At 43.1% G+C, this 23,027-nt stretch overlaps 1 protein-coding gene across 1 annotated transcript; it reads right to left on the bottom strand.

Moving 5' to 3' along the window:
- Positions 1-3,910: 3,910 nt before the first annotated feature.
- Positions 3,911-16,132, bottom strand: LOC117502006 (G-protein coupled receptor 20). The gene is made up of 2 exons (XM_034160984.1): positions 15,552-16,132; positions 3,911-4,621 (listed from the first exon to the last, which is right to left on the bottom strand). Exons 1-2 carry the CDS (start codon positions 16,038-16,040, stop codon positions 4,034-4,036), a joined length of 1,077 nt encoding a protein of 358 aa, XP_034016875.1. The 5' UTR covers positions 16,041-16,132; the 3' UTR covers positions 3,911-4,033.
- Positions 16,133-23,027: the final 6,895 nt, after the last annotated feature.

Raw genomic sequence — 23,027 nt, 5'->3', positions numbered from 1 at the left:
CTTCAATGATAAAAATGAATGGTAAAGAAATGTTTTTTCTAATGTTTTAAAATATCTCTGAATAAAATATCAGTAAAATAATCAAAACATAATTGGGGTAAATGCTGAAAGCAAAAGGAAAATCAATTTCAGCACAGCAGGCAAAGAGGAAAAAAGAACAGTGACAGTTCAGATGAGGGGGTAATTCTGCATAATTAGAATTAATTTTATGTAAAAAAAAAAAAAAAAGTATGGAAATTTGTATATATCACCACATAAAAAAATACATTAAAACCTTGTGGTGTTACTATAATACAAATCATAATTTCTTTTCAAATCATCCACACTAGGTGAGGAATCCACATACCAAGGCAAACTACTCAACATAATGGCTCTATTGCTGAAAATGTTTTCCTTCTATTCAGTCTCGACCTTTCAACCTCAAGGCTCAGCCCATGGCCTCTAAGGCCAGCATATCTTCTCATTTCAAAGAAAATTTAAAAATTAATATTTTCATGTTCATGTAAGATTTTGTACATTTCAATTAAATCACCTCTAGTGTGTCTATCATCTAAAGTAGTTGAACCGAGTCCAGCAAGTCTATCCATATAGGACATATGTTGCAACTCGGGTACCAACTTAGTGCAGGAAGTCAGCGAAAAAGAAATGATTCGATTTAAAATCCTACACCAAAAAAACCATCTCAAAATCCTGACAGGCGATACAGTGGTCTGGAGGGGGAACAGCAGACACCCAAAAGCTGTCCGAGTTGGACCAGTGCATCAGGGCCATCAGCGGGGCGATGGCACTCAGGTAGGCCATGGGTAAAATGTGAATCATTTTATATTTAATTTTCTTCTAGCCTGCGTTTCGGGAGTACCATTGACTGAGAGTCTGGATACAGACCTGGGCCCCAGCAATGCTTCCATCCTCTCCCACTGTGGCTGCTACTCCACTTGATTAATGTTAAAGTGTTGGTACATTGTAAAAACTGAAGTTCACCAGCTGCCTTGTAAATGTGAGTTAATTCAAATGAATATCAGTTAACTCACCTTAAAAATAAGCTTCATTTCAACTCAGTTAGTGAAGACAATGGATAGCTTTAAGTTCAGATTTGAAAACATGTAAACTTGACTCAAATATCCTAAACTTGCCATTACAAGTGGAGTAAATGAGAAGAAATAAGTTCACTGAATGGGGGCTATCATTTTTTTTTTTTACAATACATTTAATTTATTTTAATCTAACAAATACTCTGTAAATTACCAAAACGTAACATACTGTAATGAAGAGAGATCACTGCAATATCCTATTTTAATACCCTTCACATAAACAGACAACGCAACCAATGTGGCAACATGTCGGCACTGAAATGTGCATATATAAGCTTACTCCTGAGTTTGTAGGATTCCTGGACAGGAAAACATTCATTAATGCCACAGTCTTTGCAAAATCTTCGTAAGCAGGAGTTGGGAACAAATTTGTTCTTAAGAACAGTTGGTGAATGATTCCCAATGTCCTGCTGAAAGATGAACCGTCGCCCCAGTCTGATGTCAAGAGCGCTCTGGAGCAGGTTTTCATCCAGGATGTCTCTGTACATTACCGCATTCATCTTTCCCTCAATCCTGACTAGTCTCCCAGTTCCTGCTGCTGAAAAACATCCCCACAGCATGATGCTGCCACCACCATGCTTTACTGTAGGGATGGTGCCTGGTTTCCGCCAAACATGACGCCTGGCATTCATGCCAAAGACATGTCTGCAGTGCCACCTGTTGAATGATTAGTGAATGCTGTTTTGATGATGGATTAGTTTGCAGCTGTGCTCGTCAATCAATGAGACAGACACTTTCTGAAGAAAAAATAAAGCACTAAATGAGAGAAGTAAAGTTATGTTGTGATTGTTTAATAGCGATAATGTTCTAAAGCGGTCATACGTCTACACAAGCCAACAGGATTTTGTACAAATTTTGCCACAAAAGAAAAGGAAAGTAAGAGAGATGTTTGAGTGAGGTGCAGAGTCATCCATTAGTGTTTTCCACAAAAATGTACTAAAGACAAATGAACTGTTTTCTGATTAACAGTATTTATAGTCTATACCTCACATAGATTACATATCCACACAACCCCAAGGATTTTTAGACAAAGCGGGCGGCTTCCTTCTTTCTCTGTTTCAATTTGTTCAACTTAACCAGGGCTGCCCAATTTATTTTAAATTTAGAATATTCATTTTCTATGATGTAATAGAGTTCATTAGATCAACGTTTACATTTAATCTGTGGCCACTGAGATTAATTCACGGCTCTTCAAAGGAAATAATTTGGGCATCTTTGTGAAATTTGAAATTAACTTGTCAGTTTCTTTCCAAATCCCATACAGTAACTGCTGAGGCTGTTATGGACTGTTTGCTTTTATATGAGTCACGGACCCCAAGTTTCTATGTGACGCAGTTAAACATTTTTCCTACAAATGAATGAAAAGTCCTGTGTTGACCTTTGACAGTGGTAAAATTCCCGCTCGCTGTATCTCGGTAACCACAGATGCCAGAGAGAACATTTTACACTTCAGTTATTAATGAACCCCAAGTTTCTGTATGATCCAAATGAGCATTTTTACTGAAAATGGACATGTCTTTGACCCCAATGAAGTGACCCCCCCCGCTGTGGCAGATCAACAGAACTGTTACCATTCCAAAATTTGCCTTTTGCTGTGATTTGACTTGAAGGATCCTTCTTTAATGTTACATTAAAGGTTTTCAAGTAGGTACTTGGGGACGAAGTGTTCTGAGTGTTTATTCTTCTTGGTTTACTTCGAGTTTCAGCCCTTCTGCACTGTTTTTTTTTTTTTTTTTTTTTTTTATCTTTGTGTTGCTCGGTGTCCTAATGTTGTTTATGCCATCTATTCTAAATGCTTCTGTCCTCTAGTCTGGATGTACGCACTAATGATCACACAGTTAAGGTATTTTATCAAGTACCGCCTTACAATAAGTATATTTTTGAGGTATGTGCACTTTTATTGAAGTTTTCCATTTTATCTTGTGTTCATTTAAAAGTAGATATTTCATGCATTATACTTGTACTTTATACTCTGGTTATGCAAAATATTATGCACTTATGAAATTTATTTAACTTTTGATATTTAAATTGCATAACTAAATATAATGATTTTACATAACAAAGTGTGTATGCAGGAGTTTTAAAGGGATTCTATTGTACAAAATTGTCTTAAGCTCCTTCACAGTTATATGTGGTTGAAGATTCATGTCCTACAAATCCCACAGTTCTACATCAATGCACATAAAAACTACTCTGCTATAAGAAAATGTATGCCCAAGACATCTTGTTTCAGATTTCTGCGACATATGTCATGAAAGTACATATTGAATCATGCTTCGCCTTTTATTTGATGTGATAAAACTACCTTTTTTCATAGATGATCTGTAATTTATCATAAATACATTTTAAAAACAACACAACTGTTTGTTTTTTTTCAGTGATAAAAATACATGATTTTATTTAGGTGGTCTCCTGTAAGTTATAAAAAAAAAGGTTACATTGCGCGCGCACACACACACACACACACACACACACACACACACACACACACACACACACACACACACACACACACACACACACACACACACACACACACATATATGTATGAAGATTTGTAATTTTATAATTGATTAATTTTTAATTTTTACATTTCAATTTTCCTAAAATAAGTGTTTAGACATTTAAAATTGATCTTCAGTTGATCCACTAGTACATTAAAAACACATTTTTGCAAAAAGAAAAAAAAAAAGACTTTTGTGCTTTGTTGCTGTTGAAAGCCTGCATGATAACGATATGATCCCTTTCATGTACTTGATGATATCCTAGTTTTGCCTTGAAGGATCTGAATGCTTCTTCCATCACTGAGCACTGCTTCAAGACTCTTCTCTGTCTTTTCCTCTGCATCTTTTCCTCCCATTATGTTCTCCATACTGTCCATCTTTGGGACAGATGGTGTCCATGTGTGTCTCATTCTGTCTGGAAGGTAACATCTCCTGATGTCAGGGTGTAGTGGACTGGTCTATGTTGGTTACAGATAGGGGTGCGCTGGTGAGGGACAGCACCATGACACCTTGAGCTATCGCCTGCAGTGCCATACCTGAAATCTTCTCCTCTTCTCCCGGGCTTGTATGCCCCACTTCCCTGTCCCGCTCTTCTTCCCTCCCTCCCCTCTTCTTCATCCTCCACACCCGTTTGAAGCTGTCTGTCACGAAACAGTAAACCACTGGGTCCAAGCAGCTGTTCAGGCTGCTCAGGGTCACTGTCACATGATAGGCAAGGACATGTCCCGCCTGGTGTCTCAGCCCCTCCCATCCCCCCTGTACCCTAAAGTAAACAAGCACCTGCCGGATATGAAAAGGGGTGAAACAGACAGTGAAGACCACCAGGACGGTCACCAGCAGCTTGATGGCGCGCGCTCTCCTCAACCGGCTCTGCTGTGGGATCGGACCTCGGCTCGTGGAGAGAAAACAAGCCACACGCAGAGTGAAGCCCACAACGGCCAGCAGGGGGAGCAGGAACTCCAGGATGGTGAGGTAGAAAAGGGTGGGAAGGAGCACGCAGGAGGTGCTGAGCTCAAAAGCTGTGGTCTATAGAGAGGAGAGAACCAGGGGTAAGATCCCCACACACATAAAAAAGACACTATGAACAACAACAAAACGAAAATGGTGGAAAGTTTGACCAGGAACTAAATGAGTTGTTTCACAGCTATCACAATACGATACAGATCATGATACATTTATTAAGATTTGATACATATCACAATACTATCAAGATTTGATAAATATTACGATGCACAATTACATTGCTGTTCACAATAATTATGTAAGTACCATATTTTCTGAAGTGAGAGGTCCTGCAGATTATACTCCAGCATAATTTATACACCAAAAAAAAATCACACATTTTTAAAAAATTATTAATAGTAGTCTCCCCCTCTAGCTGCCGCCTTATCGTGGTGGGGGAGTTTGCGTACCCGGATGATCCTAGGAGCTATGTTGTCGGGGGCTTTGTGCCCCTTGTAGGGTCTCCCAAGGCAAACAGGTCCTAGGTGATGGGCCAGACTAAGGGCAGTTCAGAAGCTCCCATGACCAGTAAAAAATCAAGGACCGAGACATCACCTGGTATGGCGGAGCCGGGGCCTCACCCTGGAGCCAGGCCTGGGGTTGCGCTCACGCACGAGCGCCTGGTGGTCCAGCCTTAGCCCATGGGGCCTGGCCGGGCTCAGCATGAAAGAGCGACGTGGGCCCGCCCTCCTGTGGGTTCACCACCTGCAGATGGGGCCATGGGGGTCGGGTGCAGAGAGGACTGGGTGGCGGTCGAGGGCGTGTGGCCCGGCAGCCCGGTCCGCGCTCACAGCCCCTGGCTGTTCAATCAATCAATCAACTTTTTTCTTGTATAGCGCCAAATCACAACAAACAGTTGCCCCAAGGCGCTCCACATTGCAAGGCAAGGCCATACAATAATTATGAAACACAGTCTACGTCTAAAGCAACATAACCAAGGGATGGTCCAGGGTCACCCGATCCAGCCCTAACTATAAGCCTTAGCGAAAAGGAAAGTTTTAAGCCTAATCTTAAAAGTAGAGAGGGTATCTGTCTCCCTGATCTGAATTGGGAGCTGGTTCCACAGGAGAGGAGCCTGAAAGCTGAAGGCTCTGCCTCCCATTCTACTCTTACAAACCCTAGGAACTACAAGTAAGCCCGCAGTCTGAGAGCGAAGCGCTCTAATGGGGTAATATGGTACTACGAGGTCCCTAAGATAAGATGGGACCTGATTATTCAAAACCTTATAAGTAAGAAGAAGAATTTTAAATTCTATTCTAGCATTAACAGGAAGCCAATGAAGGGAGGCCAACACGGGTGAGATATGCTCTCTCCTGCTAGTCCCCGTCAGTACTCTAGCTGCAGCATTCTGAACCAACTGAAGGCTTTTTAGGGAACTTTTAGGACAACCTGATAATAATGAATTACAATAGTCCAGCCTAGAGGAAACAAATGCATGAATTAGTTTTTCAGCATCACTCTGAGACAAGACCTTTCTGATTTTAGAGATATTGCGTAAATGCAAAAAGGCAGTCCTACATATTTGTTTAATATGCGCTTTGAATGACATATCCTGATCAAAAATAACTCCAAGATTTCTCACAGTATTACTAGAGATCAGGGAAATGCCATCCAGAGTAACGATCTGGTTAGACACCATGCTTCTAAGATTTGTGGGGCCAAGTACAATAACTTCAGTTTTATCTGAGTTTAAAAGCAGGAAATTAGAGATCATCCATGTCTTTATGTCTGTAAGACAATCCTGCAGTTTAGCTAATTGGTGCGTATCCTCTGGCTTCATGGATAGATAAAGCTGGGTATCATCTGCGTAACAATGAAAATTTAAGCAATACCGTCTAATAATACTGCCCAAGGGAAGCATGTATAAAGTGAATAAAATTGGTCCTAGCACAGAACCTTGTGGAACTCCATAATTAACTTTAGTCTGTGAAGAAGATTCCCCATTTACATGAACAAACTGTAATCTATTAGACAAATATGATTCAAACCACCGCAGCGCAATGCCTTTAATACCTATGACATGCTCTAATCTCTGTAATAAAATTTTATGGTCAACAGTATCAAAAGCAGCACTGAGGTCCAACAGAACAAGCACAGAGATAAGTCCACTGTCCGAAGCCATAAGAAGATCATTTGTAACCTTCACTAATGCTGTTTCTGTACTATGATGAATTCTAAAACCTGACTGAAACTCTTCAAATAGACCATTCCTCTGCAGGTGATCAGTTAGCTGTTTTACAACTACCCTCTCAAGAATCTTTGAGAGAAAAGGAAGGTTGGAGATTGGCCTATAATTAGCTAAGATAGCTGGGTCAAGTGATGGCTTTTTAAGTAATGGTTTAATTACTGCCACCTTAAAGGCCTGTGGTACATAACCAACTAACAAAGATAGATTGATCATATTTAAGATTGAAGCATTAAATAATGGTAGGACTTCCTTGAGCAGCCTGGCAGGAATGGGGTCTAATAAGCATGTTGATGGTTTGGATGAAGTAACTAATGAAAATAACTCAGACAGAACAATCGGAGAGAAAGAGTCTAACCAAATACCAGCATCACTGAAAGCAGCCAAAGATAACGATACATCTTTGGGATGGTTATGAGTAATTTTTTCTCTAATAGTCAAAATTTTGTTAGCAAAGAAAGTCATGAAGTCATTACTAGTTAAAGTTAATGGAATACTCAGCTCAATAGAGCTCTGACTCTTTGTCAGCCTGGCTACAGTGCTGAAAAGAAACCTGGGGTTGTTCTTATTTTCTTCAATTAGTGATGAGTAGAAAGATGTCCTAGCTTCACGAAGGGCTTTCTTATAGAGCAACAAACTCTTTTTCCAGGCTAAGTGAAGATCTTCTAAATTAGTGAGACGCCATTTCCTCTCCAACTTACGGGTTATCTGCTTTAAGCTACGAGTTTGTGAGTTATACCACGGAGTCAGACACTTCTGATTTAAAGCTCTCTTTTTCAGAGGAGCTACAGCATCCAAAGTTGTCTTCAATGAGGATGTAAAACTATTGACAAGATACTCTAACTCCCTTACAGAGTTTAGGTAGCTACTCTGCTCTGTGTTGGTATATGACATTAGAGAACATAAAGAAGGAATCATATCCTTAAACCTAGTTACAGCGCTTTCTGAAAGACTTCTAGTGTAATGAAACTTATTCCCCACTGCAGGGTAGTCCATCAGGGTAAATGTAAATGTTATTAAAAAATGATCAGACAAAAGGGAGTTTTCAGGGAATACTGTTAAGTCTTCTATTTCCATACCATAAGTCAGAACAAGATCTAAAATATGATTAAAGTGGTGGGTGGACTCATTTACTTTTTGAGCAAAGCCGATAGAGTCTAATAATAGATTAAATGCAGTGTTGAGGCTGTCATTCTCAGCATCTGTGTGGATGTTAAAATCGCCCACTATAATTATCTTATCTGAGCTAAGCACTAAGTCAGACAAAAGGTCTGAAAATTCACAGAGAAACTCACAGTAACGACCAGGTGGACGATAGATAATAACAAATAAAACTGGTTTTTGGGACTTCCAATTTGGATGGACAAGACTAAGAGACAAGCTTTCAAATGAATTAAAGCTCTGTCTAGGTTTTTGATTAATTAATAAGCTGGAATGGAAGATTGCTGCTAATCCTCCGCCCCGGCCCGTGCTACGAGCATTCTGACAGTTAGTGTGACTCGGGGGTGTTGACTCATTTAAACTAACATATTCATCCTGCTGTAACCAAGTTTCTGTTAGGCAGAATAAATCAATACGTTGATCAATTATTATATCATTTACCAACAGGGACTTAGAAGAAAGAGACCTAATGTTTAATAGACCACATTTAACTGTTTTAGTCTGTGGTGCAATTGAAGGTGCTATATTATTTTTTCTTTTTGAATTTTTATGCTTAAATAGATTTTTGCTAGTTATTGGTGGTCTGGGAGCAGGCACCGTCTCTACGGGGATGGGGTAATAGGGGGATGGCAGGGGGAGAGAAGCTGCAGAGAGGTGTATAAGACCACAGCTCTGCCTCCTGGTCCCAACGCTAGACAGTCACAGTTTGGAGGATCCCAAAAAATTGGCCAGATTTCTAGAAATGAGAGCTGCTCCCTCTAAAGTGGGATGGATGCCGTCTCTCCTAACAAGACCAGGTTTTCCCCAGAAGCTTTGCCAATTATCAATGAAGCCCACCTCATTTTTTGGACACCACTCAGACAGCCAGCAATTCAAGGAGAACATGCGGCTAAACATGTCACTCCCGGTCTGATTGGGGAGGGGCCCAGAGAAAACAACAGAGTCCGACATTGTTTTTGCAAAGTTACACACCGATTCAATGTTAATTTTAGTGACCTCCGATTGGCGTAACCGAGTGTCATTACTGCCGACGTGAATTACAATCTTACCAAATTTACGCTTAGCCTTAGCCAGCAATTTCAAATGTCCTTCGATGTCGCCTGCTCTGGCCCCCGGAAGACAATTGACAATGGTTGCTGGTGTCGCTAACTTCACATTTCTCAAAACAGAGTCGCCAATAACCAGAGTTTGATCCTCGGCGAGTGTATCGTCGAGTGGGGAAAAACGGTTAGAGATGTGAACGGGTTGACGGTGTACACGGGGCTTCTGTTTAGGGCTACGCTTCCTCCTCACAGTCACCCAGTCAGCCTGCCTTCCCGACTGCACGGGGTCTGCCAGGGGGGAACTAACGGCGGCTAAGCTACCTTGGTCCGCACCGACTACAGGGGCCTGGCTAGCTGTAGAATTTTCCACTGTGCGGAGCCGAGCCTCCAATTCGCCCAGCCTGGCCTCCAAAGCTACGAATAAGCTGCACTTATTACATGTACCGTTACTGCTAAAAGAGGCCGAGGAATAACTAAACATTTCACACCCAGAGCAGAAAAGTACGGGAGAGACAGGAGAAGCCGCCATGCTAAAACGGCTAAGAGCTAGTAGCTACGCTAAGCTAGCGGATTCCCAAACAGGGAATCCGACACTAGACAGGCTGTGGAGCAGCACAGGTAACGCACGACAACAGCGCTAAATAAAAATCCACTGGACAGGCTGTGGAGCAGCACAGGTAACGCACAACAACAGCGCTAAATAAAAATCCACTAGACAGGCTGTGGAGCAGCACAGGTAACGCACGACAACAGCGCTAAATAAAAATCCACTAGACAGGCTGTGGAGCAGCACAGGTAACGCACGACAACAGCGCTAAATAAAAATCCACTGGACAGGCTGTGGAGCAGCACAGGTAACGCACGACAACAGCGCCCAAAAAAATAAAATAAAAATCAAAATCCACTGGACAGGCTGTGGAGCAGCACAGGTAACGCACGACAACAGTGGTAAAAAATAAAATAAAAATCCACTGGACAGGCTGTGGAGCAGCACAGGTAACGCACGACAACAGTGCTAAAAAATAAAATAAAAATCCACTGGACAGGCTGTGGAGCAGCACAGGTAACGCACGACAACAGCGCTAAAAAAATAAAAATAAATAAATAAATAAAATAAAATAATAAAATAAAAATCCACTGGACAGGCTGTGGAGCAGCACAGGTAACGCACGACAACAGTGCTAAAAAATAAAATAAAAATCCACTGGACAGGCTGTGGAGCAGCACAGGTAACGCACGACAACAGCGCTAAAAAAATAAAAATAAATAAATAAATAAAATAAAATAATAAAATAAAAATCCACTGGACAGGCTGCGGAGCAGCACAGGTAACACACGACAACAGTGGTAAAAAATAAATAAAAATCCACTAGACAACTGTTCCACATCCCAACTGTTGGGATGTGGAATGTCACCTCACTGGGGGGGAGCCTGAGCTTGTGCGGGAGGTTGAGAGATACCGACTAGAGATAGTCGGGCTCACCTCCACGCACAGCTTGGGCTCTGGTACCCAACTCCTGGAGAGGGGCTGGATGCTCCACCTTTCTGGAGTTGCCCACGGGGAGAGGTGGAGAGCTGGTGTCGCATTGCTTATTGCTCCCCAGCTCAGTTGCCATGTGTTGGAGTTCACTCCGGTGAACGAGAGGGTCGCGTCCCTACGCCTTCGGGTCGGGGACAGGTCTCTCACTGTTGTCTCGGCCTACGGGCCGTGCGGGAGTGCAGAGTACCCGACCTTCTTGGAGTCCCTGGGAGGGGATAGCGCTCTGACTCGGGACTCCGTTGTTCTCCTGGGGGATTTCAACGCCCACGTGGGCGGCAACAGTGAGACCTGGAGGGGGGTGATTGGGAAGCACGGCTTCCCCGATCTGAACCCGAGTGGTGTTCAGTTGTTGGACTTCTGTGCTAGTCACAGTTTGTCCATTACGAACACCATGTTCGAGCACAAGGGTGTCCATAAGTGCACGTGGCACCAGGACACCCTGAGCCGGAGGCCGATGATCGACTTTGTAGTTGTATCATCTGACCTTCGGCCATGTGTCTCGGACACTCGAGTGAAGAGAGGGGCTGAGCTGTTGACCGTTCACCACCTGGTGGTGAGTTGGATCCGCTGGGAGGGGAGGAAGCCGGTCAGACCTGGCAGGCCCAAACGTATTGTGAGGGTCTGCTGGGAATGACTGGCGGAACCCTCTGTCAGCGAGGTCTTCAACTCCCACCTCCGGGAGAGCTTCTCCCAGATCCCGGGGGAGGTTGGAGATATGGAGTCCGAGTGGACCATGTTCTCCACCTCCATTGTCGATGTGGCCGTTCGTAGCTGTGGTCTCTGGTGCCTGTCGCGGTGGCAATCCCCAAACTCAGTGGTGGATGCCGGAAGTAAGGGATGCCGTCAAGCTGAAGAAGGAGTCCTACTTGTCTTTGTTGGTAGGTGGGACCCCGGAGGCAGCTGACAGGTACCGGCAGGCCAAATGTGCCGCAGCCCGTGCGGTCGCAGAATCAAAAACTCAGGTCTGGGAGGAGTTTGGGGAGGCCATGGAGGCGGACTATCAGTCGGCGTCGAAGAAATTCTGGCAAACTGTCCGACGCCTCAGGAGGCGGAAACAGCTCTCCACCAGCACTGTCTATGGTGCGGGTGGGGAGCTGTTGACCCTGACTGGGGATGTTGTCGGGCGGTGGAAGAAATACTTTGAGGATCTCCTCAATCCCATTGTCACGTCTTCCGAAGAGGAAGCAGAGACTGGGGACTCAGAGGCAGACTCATCCATTACCCAGGCCGAAGTCACAGAGGTGGTTAGAAAGCTCCTCAGTGGCAAGGCTCCTGGGGTAGATGAAATCCGTCCTGAGTACCTTAAGTCTCTGGATGTTGTGGGACTGTCTTGGCTGACACGCCTCTGCAACATCGCGTGGTGGTCGAGGACAGTGCCTCTGGATTGGCAGACCGGGGTGGTGGTCCCTCTGTTTAAGAAGGGGGACCGGAGGGTGTGTTCCAACTACAGGGGGATCACACTCCTCAGCCTCCCCGGTAAGGCCTATTCCAGAGTACTGGAGAGGAGAATTCAACTGATAGCCGAACCTCTGATCCAGGAGGAGCAGTGTGGTTTTCATCCTGGTCACGGCACACTGGACCAGCTCTACACGCTCCATCGGCTGCTCGAGGGTTCATGGGAGGTCGCCCAACCAGTCCACATGTGCTTTGTGGATCTGGAGAAGGCGTTCGACCGTGTCCCTCGGGGCACCCTGTGGGGGGTGCTCCCGGAGTACGGGGTCCAGGGTTCTTTGTTAAGGGCTATCCGGCCCCTGTACGACCGCAGCAGGAGCTTGGTTTGCATTGCTGTTTGTAAGTCAAACCTGTTCCCAGTGCACGTTGGCCTCCTCCAGGGCTGCCCTTTTCACTGGTTCTGTTCATTATCTTTATGGACAGAATTTCTAGGTGCAGCCAGGGTGTAGAGGGGGTCTGGTTTGGGAACCATAGAATCTCATCTCTGCTGTTTACAGATGATGTGGTTCTGTTGGCTTCATCAAATCAGGACCTTCAGCGTGCACTGGGGCAGCGTCCGGGATGAAAATCAGCACCTCCAAATCTGAGGCCATGGTTCTCGACCGGAAAAAGGTGCTTTGCCCTCTTCATGTCGGTGGAGTGTCCTTGCCTCAAGTGGAGGAGTTTAAGTATCTCGGGGTCTTGTTTACGAGTGAGGGATGGATGGAGTGTGAGATCGACAGACGGATTGGTGCAGCATCTGCAGTGATGCGGTCGCTGTATCAGACCATCTTGGTGAAGAGAGAGTTGAGTGGGGGGGCAAAGCTCTCGATTTATCAATTGATCTACGTTCCGAATCTCACCTATGGTCATGAGATTTGGCTCATGACCAAAAGAACGAGATCGCGAGTACAAGCGGCCGAGATGAGTTTCCTCCACAGGGTGGCTGGGCGCTCCCTTAGAGATAGGGTGAGGAGCTCAGTCACTCGGGAGGAGCTCGGAGTCGAGCCGCTGCTCCTCCATGCCGAAAGGAGCCAGTTGAGGTGGCTCGGGCATCTTTTCCGGATGCCTCCTGGACGCCTTGCTGGAGAGGTGTTCCGGGCACGTCCCATCGGGAGGAGGCCCCGGGGAAGATCCAGGACACGCTGGAGGGACTACGTCTGTCGGCTGGCTTGGGAACACCTTGGGGTTCCCCCCGGAGGAGCTGGGGGAGGTGTGTGTGGATCGGGAGGTCTGGGCGGCTTTGCTTGAGCTGCTGCCCCCCGACCCGACTCCGGATAAAGCGGAAGAAAATGGATGGATGGATGGATGGATAATAGTAGTTATAATGACTATTATAAATAAACTCAAATAATAAAAGAAAACTTTTAATAATAAAAGAATGCTACAACAATGCACAAAAATCCCAAATTAAAGAGTTGATCATACAGAAAATTTGCGATTTATGTATGGGTTTTCCCTCTTCAAGAAGCATTTTTAAACAGGTGCGAATTAGACTCCGGTGCGACGTATACGCCACAAAACACGGAAATCTGTGATGAACATTTAACCTTAAGGGCCCCTTTACACATAATACGAATAAGTAGAAATCACGGCGAATCACAGCAGAACACCTCGTATGAGGGAACCACAAAAACCTCGAGTTGGCAGGCATGTGTGAATGATGCCACTGCGACAGTTTCATGCACACGGGAACAGAGTGCAAGCAGCTGCATCACGCAGCTCCTGTGAGAATAGAAAAATAAAAAATACATGCCACCCACGGGATTTGAACCTGCAATTTCCAAAAGCTCTGATTACCAGTCAGAAGCTTTACCACTGAGCTACCATTGCTGTCCTGTAAAAGGTGCAGGAAAATGCCTGATATCAAGAAGGACATGGATGTATTTAAAAAAAAACAGCCCATTTTATTGAATCCCTCTTATCAAGTGGGCAATACAAGTATGAACCATCTGGTCCTCTGTCGATGACCCATGGTCACAGACGTACAGTCATGAAATGACATGAATGAAGCAGAGCGCTCTTATCATGGCCACGTCTGCTGGCCGGCCCCACGTGTGTGTCCGGCCTGACACGCATGTCTTGTGGACGGTGCACCACACGACAGACACCGCGTCATGTGGAGCAGAGCTCACGTGGGTGACATGACATTCAGATCGCCCGCTGCATGTTATAATCTGAAGGCCATTTCACCTGGGGTAGCCTGTCAATGTGCACAGCTTGCGCTTGCTCGCTGCAGCCCATTGCAACAGCGATATATGTTTTTATGTATGTCCACATGAGGACAGCAAGCAGACACGCGCGTCACAGTGGGCAGTTGTTAGTTCATGTCCATCCAAACACAGTACGCGTTCTCCAGCCATGATGTCCAGATCCACAGATGTCCACAGCTGTTCCTGTGGGTGGACACACCCCCTGTCAGTTCAGCGCACACACCAACATGTCACTGTGTGTCTGTGTTATATGAGCTGTCAGTGAGTGTCTGGTCAGCAGCTGACAGGCACCTCACTGTCCTGTGTGTGCTCTGGCCTGCCTGTCCGGCCCCCATGTGATCATGTCTGTGCAGCATATATATATATCAGCATTTTATGCAAGTGTGCTCCCCTCCCCGGCACGCCACATGTGTTGGGGAGCGGGGGGAGTGCAAACCACACGTATGCCATATGTGGTTCGGAGGGAGGGAGCATGACACACACGCACATGTGCGACACACATGCAGACCACATGTGTGTTGCTGTTTGCAAAGCCACACTCGTGTGGGCACTTAGACAAATTTCACATCCAGCTTGACAGTGATAATCTGCTGACTGTTTTCGTGCTAATGACGTGCATGGCCACACATTTTCTAAGTGCCAAGCGAGCGGTGTTAGATATGTGTGCATGTCACCTGGAATTTAGCCTACACCTGCCGCAAGAGGGTTCGATGGGCTCTCACAGCACACACTCTGTCTTTCAGCCACTGCTGTGCACAAATAGTTGTAGCAACAGGTGTACGAGGCGTTGGAGGCAGCTACGATTTTACGCGTATTGCATACGATTCCTGCTTCATGTGCAATTTGACCACATTCACACTATGTGTGAAGGGGCCCTAAAGAAAGAAGTTATTCTGAAGTATAAATTGTAATCCATGATGTTAATCGTTTCTTATGTGTATTTTGTAAATCATGTATGATTTCTTCCATTCAGTACTTGACTTTTCATTGTATTGTGATACTCTTCGATACAAGTCCTACGAAAAGGTTATCACGATACGCAATGTATCGTTGCACTTTAGTAGCTAACCCTTGAAACCGTGATGAGGAGATACTGTACATCCTTCAAAAATGGTCCCACTCAACAGAACTTTGTTGAGAAAAACAGTTACACCTTTTGATTTTACAGGTTAAAACTATAAACAGAATATAGAAACTGAAATTATGTTATTTTGTATTGCTGTTGGCAGAATAAGAATAAGAACAGCAACAAAAGTTGTACTAGGACAATGAAAGGTCAGGTGCACAAAAAAAATCTCGCAAAATAGAAGAGAAAATAGTGATTGTAGCTGTTGAGTTTAAAATGTGTATGTGGTTATGTCTATAGTGCTCATGACCACACCTGGAAAGAGTAGGTGACCACAACTGCTGTCAGCCAAACAATGACGCTGATCCACCTGGCCGCTGCTGCAGTCCTCCATCGATGGAGAGTGTTGGCTGCATGTACAACAGCAAGGTATCGATCTATACAGATACTGGAAACGTAGCCCACATGAGAAATGAAGACAAAGACACAAAAACATACAAACTGTGGTAACTGCAGCAAGGCGTGTCCCACCCACCTGGTCAGAAAGAGGATACTGCAGTACATGTTGACAAAGTAGCTAAAGGTGTGGACGTAGGCACAGGCCACACAGCTCCCCCCACTGTGGTACAGGGCAATGCGGGCGGGGAGGGACAGCGCCACCAGCAGGTCAGCCACAGCCAGGTTCATGGTGTAAACCACAGAGGCCGACTGGTTAGTGGATCCACAGAACACGCAGAGGGCCAGACTGTTGAGGACCACCCCGAACACCAGCATCAAACAGTTACACACCTGTCTCCGAGACATCAAAACGATCCGTCAGTGACCATCATATCTGAGGGTCCAAACTCCCGTGGGGTTCATTCAGTTCCAGAAGCAAGAAACAATCACACACACACTCACACAACACAATGAGTAAATTCAAAATGACCACCAAAATTCGAGGTCTATTAGAAAAGTATCCGACCTTATTATTTTTTTCAAAAACCATATGGATTTGAATCACGTGTGATTACATCAGACATGCTTGAACCCTCGTGGGCATGCAAGAGTTTTTTCACGCCTGTCGGTTACATCATTCGCCTGTGGGCAGTCTTTGAGTGAGGAGTCGCCCACCCTCTCATTGATTTTTTCATTGTTTAGGAATGGCTCAGAGACTGCTGCTTTGTTTGATCAAAAATTTTTTCAAAACTGTAAGGCACAACAACACCATTCAATAAATTCAGCTGGTTTTCGGTAAAAATTAACGGCTGATGAGAGATTTTGGTCTGGTAGTGTCGCCGTAAGGACGGCCCACGGCGCCTGACGGCGATCTGCGCTTCGAGGCAGCAGCGTCTCGCCGTTTCAAGTTGAAAACTTCCACATTTCAGGCTCTGTTGACCCAGGAAGTCGTCAGAGAACAGAGAACTTTCAGAAGAAGTCGGCATGAGGAGTTTATTCGGACATTCCATTGTTAACGGACATTTTGTAATGAAAGAACGTGTGGGCAGAGTCGCATGTCGGGCCGGACCCGACTGCGGGGGGTCGCGACAGGAAAAACACCTCCGTTAGAAACCTTAACGGGCAAGTTGGAACATGCCCAAGCTGTTAAACAATTTCTCAGTTACTCACTTGTTGAAAGCCATCAAAAGCCGCCTGAATTTTACAAATGGTTTTCAACACGGAGGTGTTTTTCCTGTCGCGGCGCACACAGATTCGCTGAGTCATCACGGAAACGACTCGGCGAATTTGCGCGCACGTCTTTCATTAAAAAATGTCCTTAAACAGTGGAATGTCTGCATAAAGTCCTCATGTCGGCCTCTTCTGAATCTTCTCTGTTCTCTCACGACGTCCTGGGTGAATTAAGCCTTAAATTAGGAGGTTTTCAGGTCGAAACAGGCCGACGACGGCGTCTGGAAGCGCTGCGCGACGTCCTGCTCTGTGGGAAGTCCTTACACCGACAGAAACACCCCATAATCTCTCATCAGCCGTTAAACTTTTCACCGAAAACCAGCTTAATTTCTCGAATAGTGTCCACTCGGATATTCCTCACAGGTCCCGAAAAAATTTTGATAAAGCAACGCGCGCCGTCTCGAGCAGCGTGTGAAACATTGGAATTCAGCCGAGAGGGCGGGACCACATCTCACTCAAGGCCTGCACACAGGGAAATGACGTCACTGACATGCGTGAAAAAACTCACGCATGTGCACGAGGGTTCAAGCATGATTGGTGGAATCGCACGTCATTCAAATCCATATAGTTAAAAAAAAATAAAAGGGTCGGTACCTACACCACCAAAATTGGATGGAGGTTCCAATTTTATACCTGTTTGTCTTCCAGTTATCAGTCAGAAATCAAGTGCCAAAAAGCAATGAGAAATTGTGCATAGCAGAGAGAACCAATGTTCTGTGAAAAAGAATTCAGAAACACAAAAAAATCAATGCACAACCTAATTACATCTCCTGACATTTCATCACATCTAATTTATCTTATGGAAAGTCACTTCTAACAGGACTTTTACCTTGGAAATTCTTTCCAAGGTAAAATTTTGTGCAACCAGTGTTGGCAGAGGTTTGCGCTCTATGAGCGCTGTGGTCTAGTTCTAGTTCTGATGCGTTGGCATGCATAAAAATTTTTATTATTATTATTTTGTAGCTCCCCTACTGTTACTTCACCTGTCAGATCAATCCCAATAATAATAATAATAATAATGACTTGGATTTCTATAGCGCCTTTCATGATACCCAAGGTTGCTTCACAAGAGTGGGAGGAGGGAGGTAGAGGGCAGTGGGAGGGGATTTAGGGAGGATAGGCAAGAGAAAAGAGATGTGATTTGAGGTGCTTTCGGAACTGTGTCAAAGAAGTGGCAGAACGGATGAGAAGGGGCAGGCTGTTCCAAAGGGTAAGGGCAATTACACAGAAAGCCCTATCTCCAAAAGTTCTGAGTCTGGTGCGGGGAATAGAGAGTAGGTCCTTGCTGGTGGAGCGCAGGGGCCGTGACTGGGAGCAGGGGTGAACAAGGTCAGTGATGTACTTGGGTGCCAGTGAATGAAGTGATTTATAGGTAATGAGGAGGATTTTGTAGCTGATGCATTCTTTGACTGGGAGCCAGTGAAGTTTCTTGAGGGTGGGAGTGATGTGCTGCCAGGGCTTGGTGTGAGTTAGCACCCTGGCAGCTGAGTTCAATCCCAGTCCCAAGTGACTAATATTTCAAAATCTGCATTTTCAGTTATTCTGACTGGTATAATTTCAGCTTCAAGAATCATCCGGAGACACTGGAAAACATCCGATGTTCTACGTGGAGAAGAATGGATGGAGGCAGCTGTGGAGACGGCATCATATGAGTGTATGCTCAACAGACTGAAAGGAGAAATGGATGATGGGACTCTGTTATGGAATAGGTTTTGAACTTATGAAGGAAGATTCTCTGTCTACTTAATATAGATCATAATTTGCTTTTTAAAGTCTGTGACTGAGGGTTGATATTTTTCCCCATATTTTTTCTCTTTTGTATATTTGATATCTCACTTCATGCATTTGTTTATTATGGTCTGTGCCCCCCCCCCCCCCCCAAAAAAAAATAAAATAAAATGGCACAATCCCTTTCTCTATATCTTCTTTTATTTATCATTTATTTATTTTTAAAAATCTTACCATAAGAGAGACCCAAACAGCATAGAAGTCTTGATACAGTTGCATGTTCAGTTGTGCTAGACTGTGCACGTATTGCACCCCCCATTGCTGGTCCCAGGCACTGCAGTTACTTGGGTTAGGGGTCAAGGTGGCATGAAGGGCTCCAACTGTGGATGTGGAGCTGATGTTGATGAGAACGCTCTCCATTTGTTGAGAAGAATGAATCAAGAGCAGGTTCATCTTTGACAGGCAGGAGAGACATATGTGCCCAGAGGAGAAAAGTTTAAGTTTTCCTCAAGTACAAAGCAATGTAAGGGGAAGTTTAGTATAATACAGCAAAAATAGACAATATAATGCAAGATGAATACAAAAATAAGGGACAATCAATTTATATAAAATACAAAAATGCTGTTATATATGGGTCTAATATGCCCATATTTAGTACTGTGTATGTTTGTAGGATATTTGTGACATCATAACTGTGATAAATTCATCATAGCTATTTCAAAGGTTTCTGATGAGACTGGGGTGTTATAATAACACTATGTAACAAATTTTTATTTTTGTTTTGTTCCTGGGTACACAGTGTGTTTTCCTAACCTGTTATGCCTTAAATAAATAGAAAATAGCTGTTATTCCACAGAAAATTTGCTTCTGTGATCAGGACAATGATATTTTGAAATTTGTCTGTTTTCAAGAATATTCTCGATTTGCCTTCACTACTACTGAGTAGTCTTCTAGAATATTCTTTAACTGCTAGAACTGTCCAGAATTTTCTAGAAGTTTCCAGAATTATCTAGGAATTTCAAGAAACTTTTAGAACTTTCTAGAACGTTAAAAAAAATTAAATCAAAGTTTGTGCTGAATGTAGTCATTTTTCCATAGACTTTAGACATAAGCAGTTGAAATATAACACTTAGAAGCCAGGAACAAAAATTGTGTTACATAGTGTAATTTATGATTGTACTACCCCAGTTCCAATGAAGTCAGGACGTTGTGTAAAATGTAAATAAAAACAGAACACAATGATTTGCAAATCCTCTTCAACCTATATTCAGTTGAATACACAACAAGGACAAGATATTTAATGTTCAAACTGATAAACTTGATTGTTTTTGTGCAAATATTTGCTCATTTTGAAATGGATGCCTGCAACATGTTTCAAAAAAGCTGGGTCAGTGGTATGTTTACCACTGTGTTACATCACCTTTCCTTCTAACAACACTCAATAAGCGTTTGGGAACTGAGGACACTAATTGTTGAAGCTTTGTAGGTGGAATTCTTTCCCATTCTTGCTTGATGTACGACTTCAGTTGTTCAACAATTCAGGGTCTCTGTTGTCATATTTTTCGCTTCATAATGCGCCACACATTTTCAATGGGCAACAGATCTGGACTGCAGGCAGGCCGTTCTAGTACACACACTCATTTACTATGAAGCCACGCTGTTGTAAGTTGAAGAGGATTTGCAAATCATTGTATTCTATTTTTATTTACATTTTACACAATGTCCCAACTTCATTGAATTGGTGTTGTAATATAATTTTTTTCTGTTTTTGTAAAAGAGAGCTATTAGACATTACCGAGTTTATGTCTTCTCATCGATGTGGATTAGGCTGTCCACAAAAGCCTATTAAAGAAAATAAATCAGAGTTGGTTTAGTCCTATATTAATAAAGGAGGAATCAGTGATATTTTGTACCAAGAAGCCACGAAAGGAAAATTATGCAGAAACAGCAGCATATCCTCAGCATACATGGAAATACTATGTTAGCTGTTACTGAATTTACCTGAATTAAATCACAAACTAGTTTGGCTTTACTAGTTATTCTACAAGGACGCTTGGTGTATCAATTTGACCCAATTTGTGACTTTATTGTTGTGGCATTAGGAGGGTGCTAACTACAGCACAATAGGTGCTAATTAGAGCTATTGTTTAGTCACCAGCCTATAGCAGTCTGCCTCTCGGTAGGAGGGGTCTGGTTAGGTTAGGTTTAAAACTCCAGCTTTTGTGACTTCTTGATTATTCTTCTCTACAAGAGTCAAGACAGAAGTCAGACCACCAGAGCAAGAATTTTAGCTGAGGAAACTTCTGTGATTTGAAGCGAAACATCCTCGCGTCAAGCAACCCAGTCCAGTCAAAGATTCAAGCTTCTCTACTATGGAAACCACCTGGACAACTGAGAGCCTACACAGAAACGTGGCAAGTAAAGGTAATAATTCTCAGATTTGATAGTTGACCACAAAAATCTTATTTGGACTACTTCCAGATGTAATGTTGCTGATGTTCTTCAGACATTCTTGTATTATTTATTATTCTAATTATTTGATTTGAGGAAAAACAGATTGCTTGTGTTTTCTGGCATACAAAAATCATAAGTAGTATTGATGGAGCATCATTCACTACATATTCTGAGGTGGTCGTTGTGTAGAGCTTGATTACAGTTTCAGTATCATGTGTGACCACTAGCATTTTAAAGTGAAACCATATTAAATATATTGTAATTTAGGTAGGTTGGAATCATATTTTGTTCAATATCATTTTCAAAAATTTGAATAATATTTGACCAAATGATGAGTAAATGCTTTATTATTTATTATAATGCAGGATTTGGAAAGTAAAGCCCCTCTCCCACAGACGGCACTGCTATGTTACAAAAAAAAAAAAATTCTGACAGAGACACTCGATTTGGCCAAAATGTCATCCTCCTTATAAACACCAGAGACAGATGAGCACCAAACTGTGAACACGTCTTTCCGAGGAAGCTCTTTCCACTCTTCATCATCATACATGACAGTGATGTAAAACATGGCCTGGGGCCTGCATACACATCTGAGTGCTAAAGACAGGCTCAAAATCAAAATAGTCGATAAAAAAGTATAGTTTTGACTAAGATTTTAAATGGATATAGCAGTATTATCTGAACAGTAACATATCTGTTGTTTCACATATTGTAGCCTTGTTAGAAATCACAATGGGTACTCGGAATGTGCATACCTCTACCAAGTACCCAAAGAAGGTTTTAAACTTGGGTTTATATGTCTGTGTGACATCATAAAGCAAGACAGAGTTCTAAGTCTCACCAGTATATATAGATTTTTGTGATACTATGAAGTCGTCTCCCTAAATTCTTAGACTTAAATCAATGCATCTCCATGAAAAATACATGAAACACTCATTTAGCTCATTATATTTGAAGTGAATCATGTCGGTTTCTTTGTTTTTTTCTGATGTTAAAACCTACCTGCTGATGGTGTGAGAAATAAATTAAGGAAAAGTCCTTTTCCAGTAGATTCACACTCCGTCTCCTTCTTCAGTTTGTGTGTCCTGTGTTCCGCTTGTGGCCTGGTGAGAAAGAGACGAATTGGGATGTGAACCTATCTGGGCGGGACAGTTTCTCCAGTGAACAGTGTACCATTAAATCTCTTTTTTTCTCTTCCTAATCAATCTCTCCTGTTGTTTCCTCCAATCTTTGTCTTTTTCTCTCACGCTCTATTCTTTGATTCATCCTCACACCTGGTTTATTCTTTTGTTACTGATTCTGCTGTTTTGAATGTTTAAGAACTAAGAAGTGAATAAATAAGGAAATAGACTTGTTAGAGATGGTGCGAGGAATGAGAGGCTGGCTTGTTTAATTCAAAAAGGTTTTCAGTAAAGTTTATTTAAAGCCATCTGTGTGTGGTCTCACACTGAGAGGACCTGAAGTAAAAGTATATATTCTCCTCCACCTCTGTTTGTCTCTATAAATAAATACGACAAACTCATTTAGAAAAGAACGGGACAGAGAAAAATGCACACACAAAGTACAAACTGCTTTTTGCAGGTTTTTTCATTTGTTTTTGTTTTTGTTGTTGTTTTGTTTTTACAATGCTGTCAGACTGTGGCTTTAAATCAAATTTACATACATTTTTACAAATAGAGCAACGAGGGAAAAATAGTGATATTTTCTTTTTACTTGTCATTAACAAGTATGAATACATCTATAGAGTGGTTAACTTAAAATCATATCTATATACATAAAGGGCTACGACTGTCTGTCCGGGATAAACTCCCAAACTATAATATGTTGCCCTAAAAACTATATATATTCTGAATCCTCATGACATGGGGAACAAACTGGTACCATTTTTTAAAAAGTTGAACTGAAAGTTACCCCCAAAATAGCCGTTTATGTAAGACCATA

The sequence above is a fragment of the Thalassophryne amazonica genome, chromosome 20 (assembly GCF_902500255.1).
Source record: "Thalassophryne amazonica chromosome 20, fThaAma1.1, whole genome shotgun sequence".
Taxonomy (NCBI): domain Eukaryota; kingdom Metazoa; phylum Chordata; class Actinopteri; order Batrachoidiformes; family Batrachoididae; genus Thalassophryne; species Thalassophryne amazonica.
This window is presented reverse-complemented; position numbering and strand designations above follow the sequence as displayed.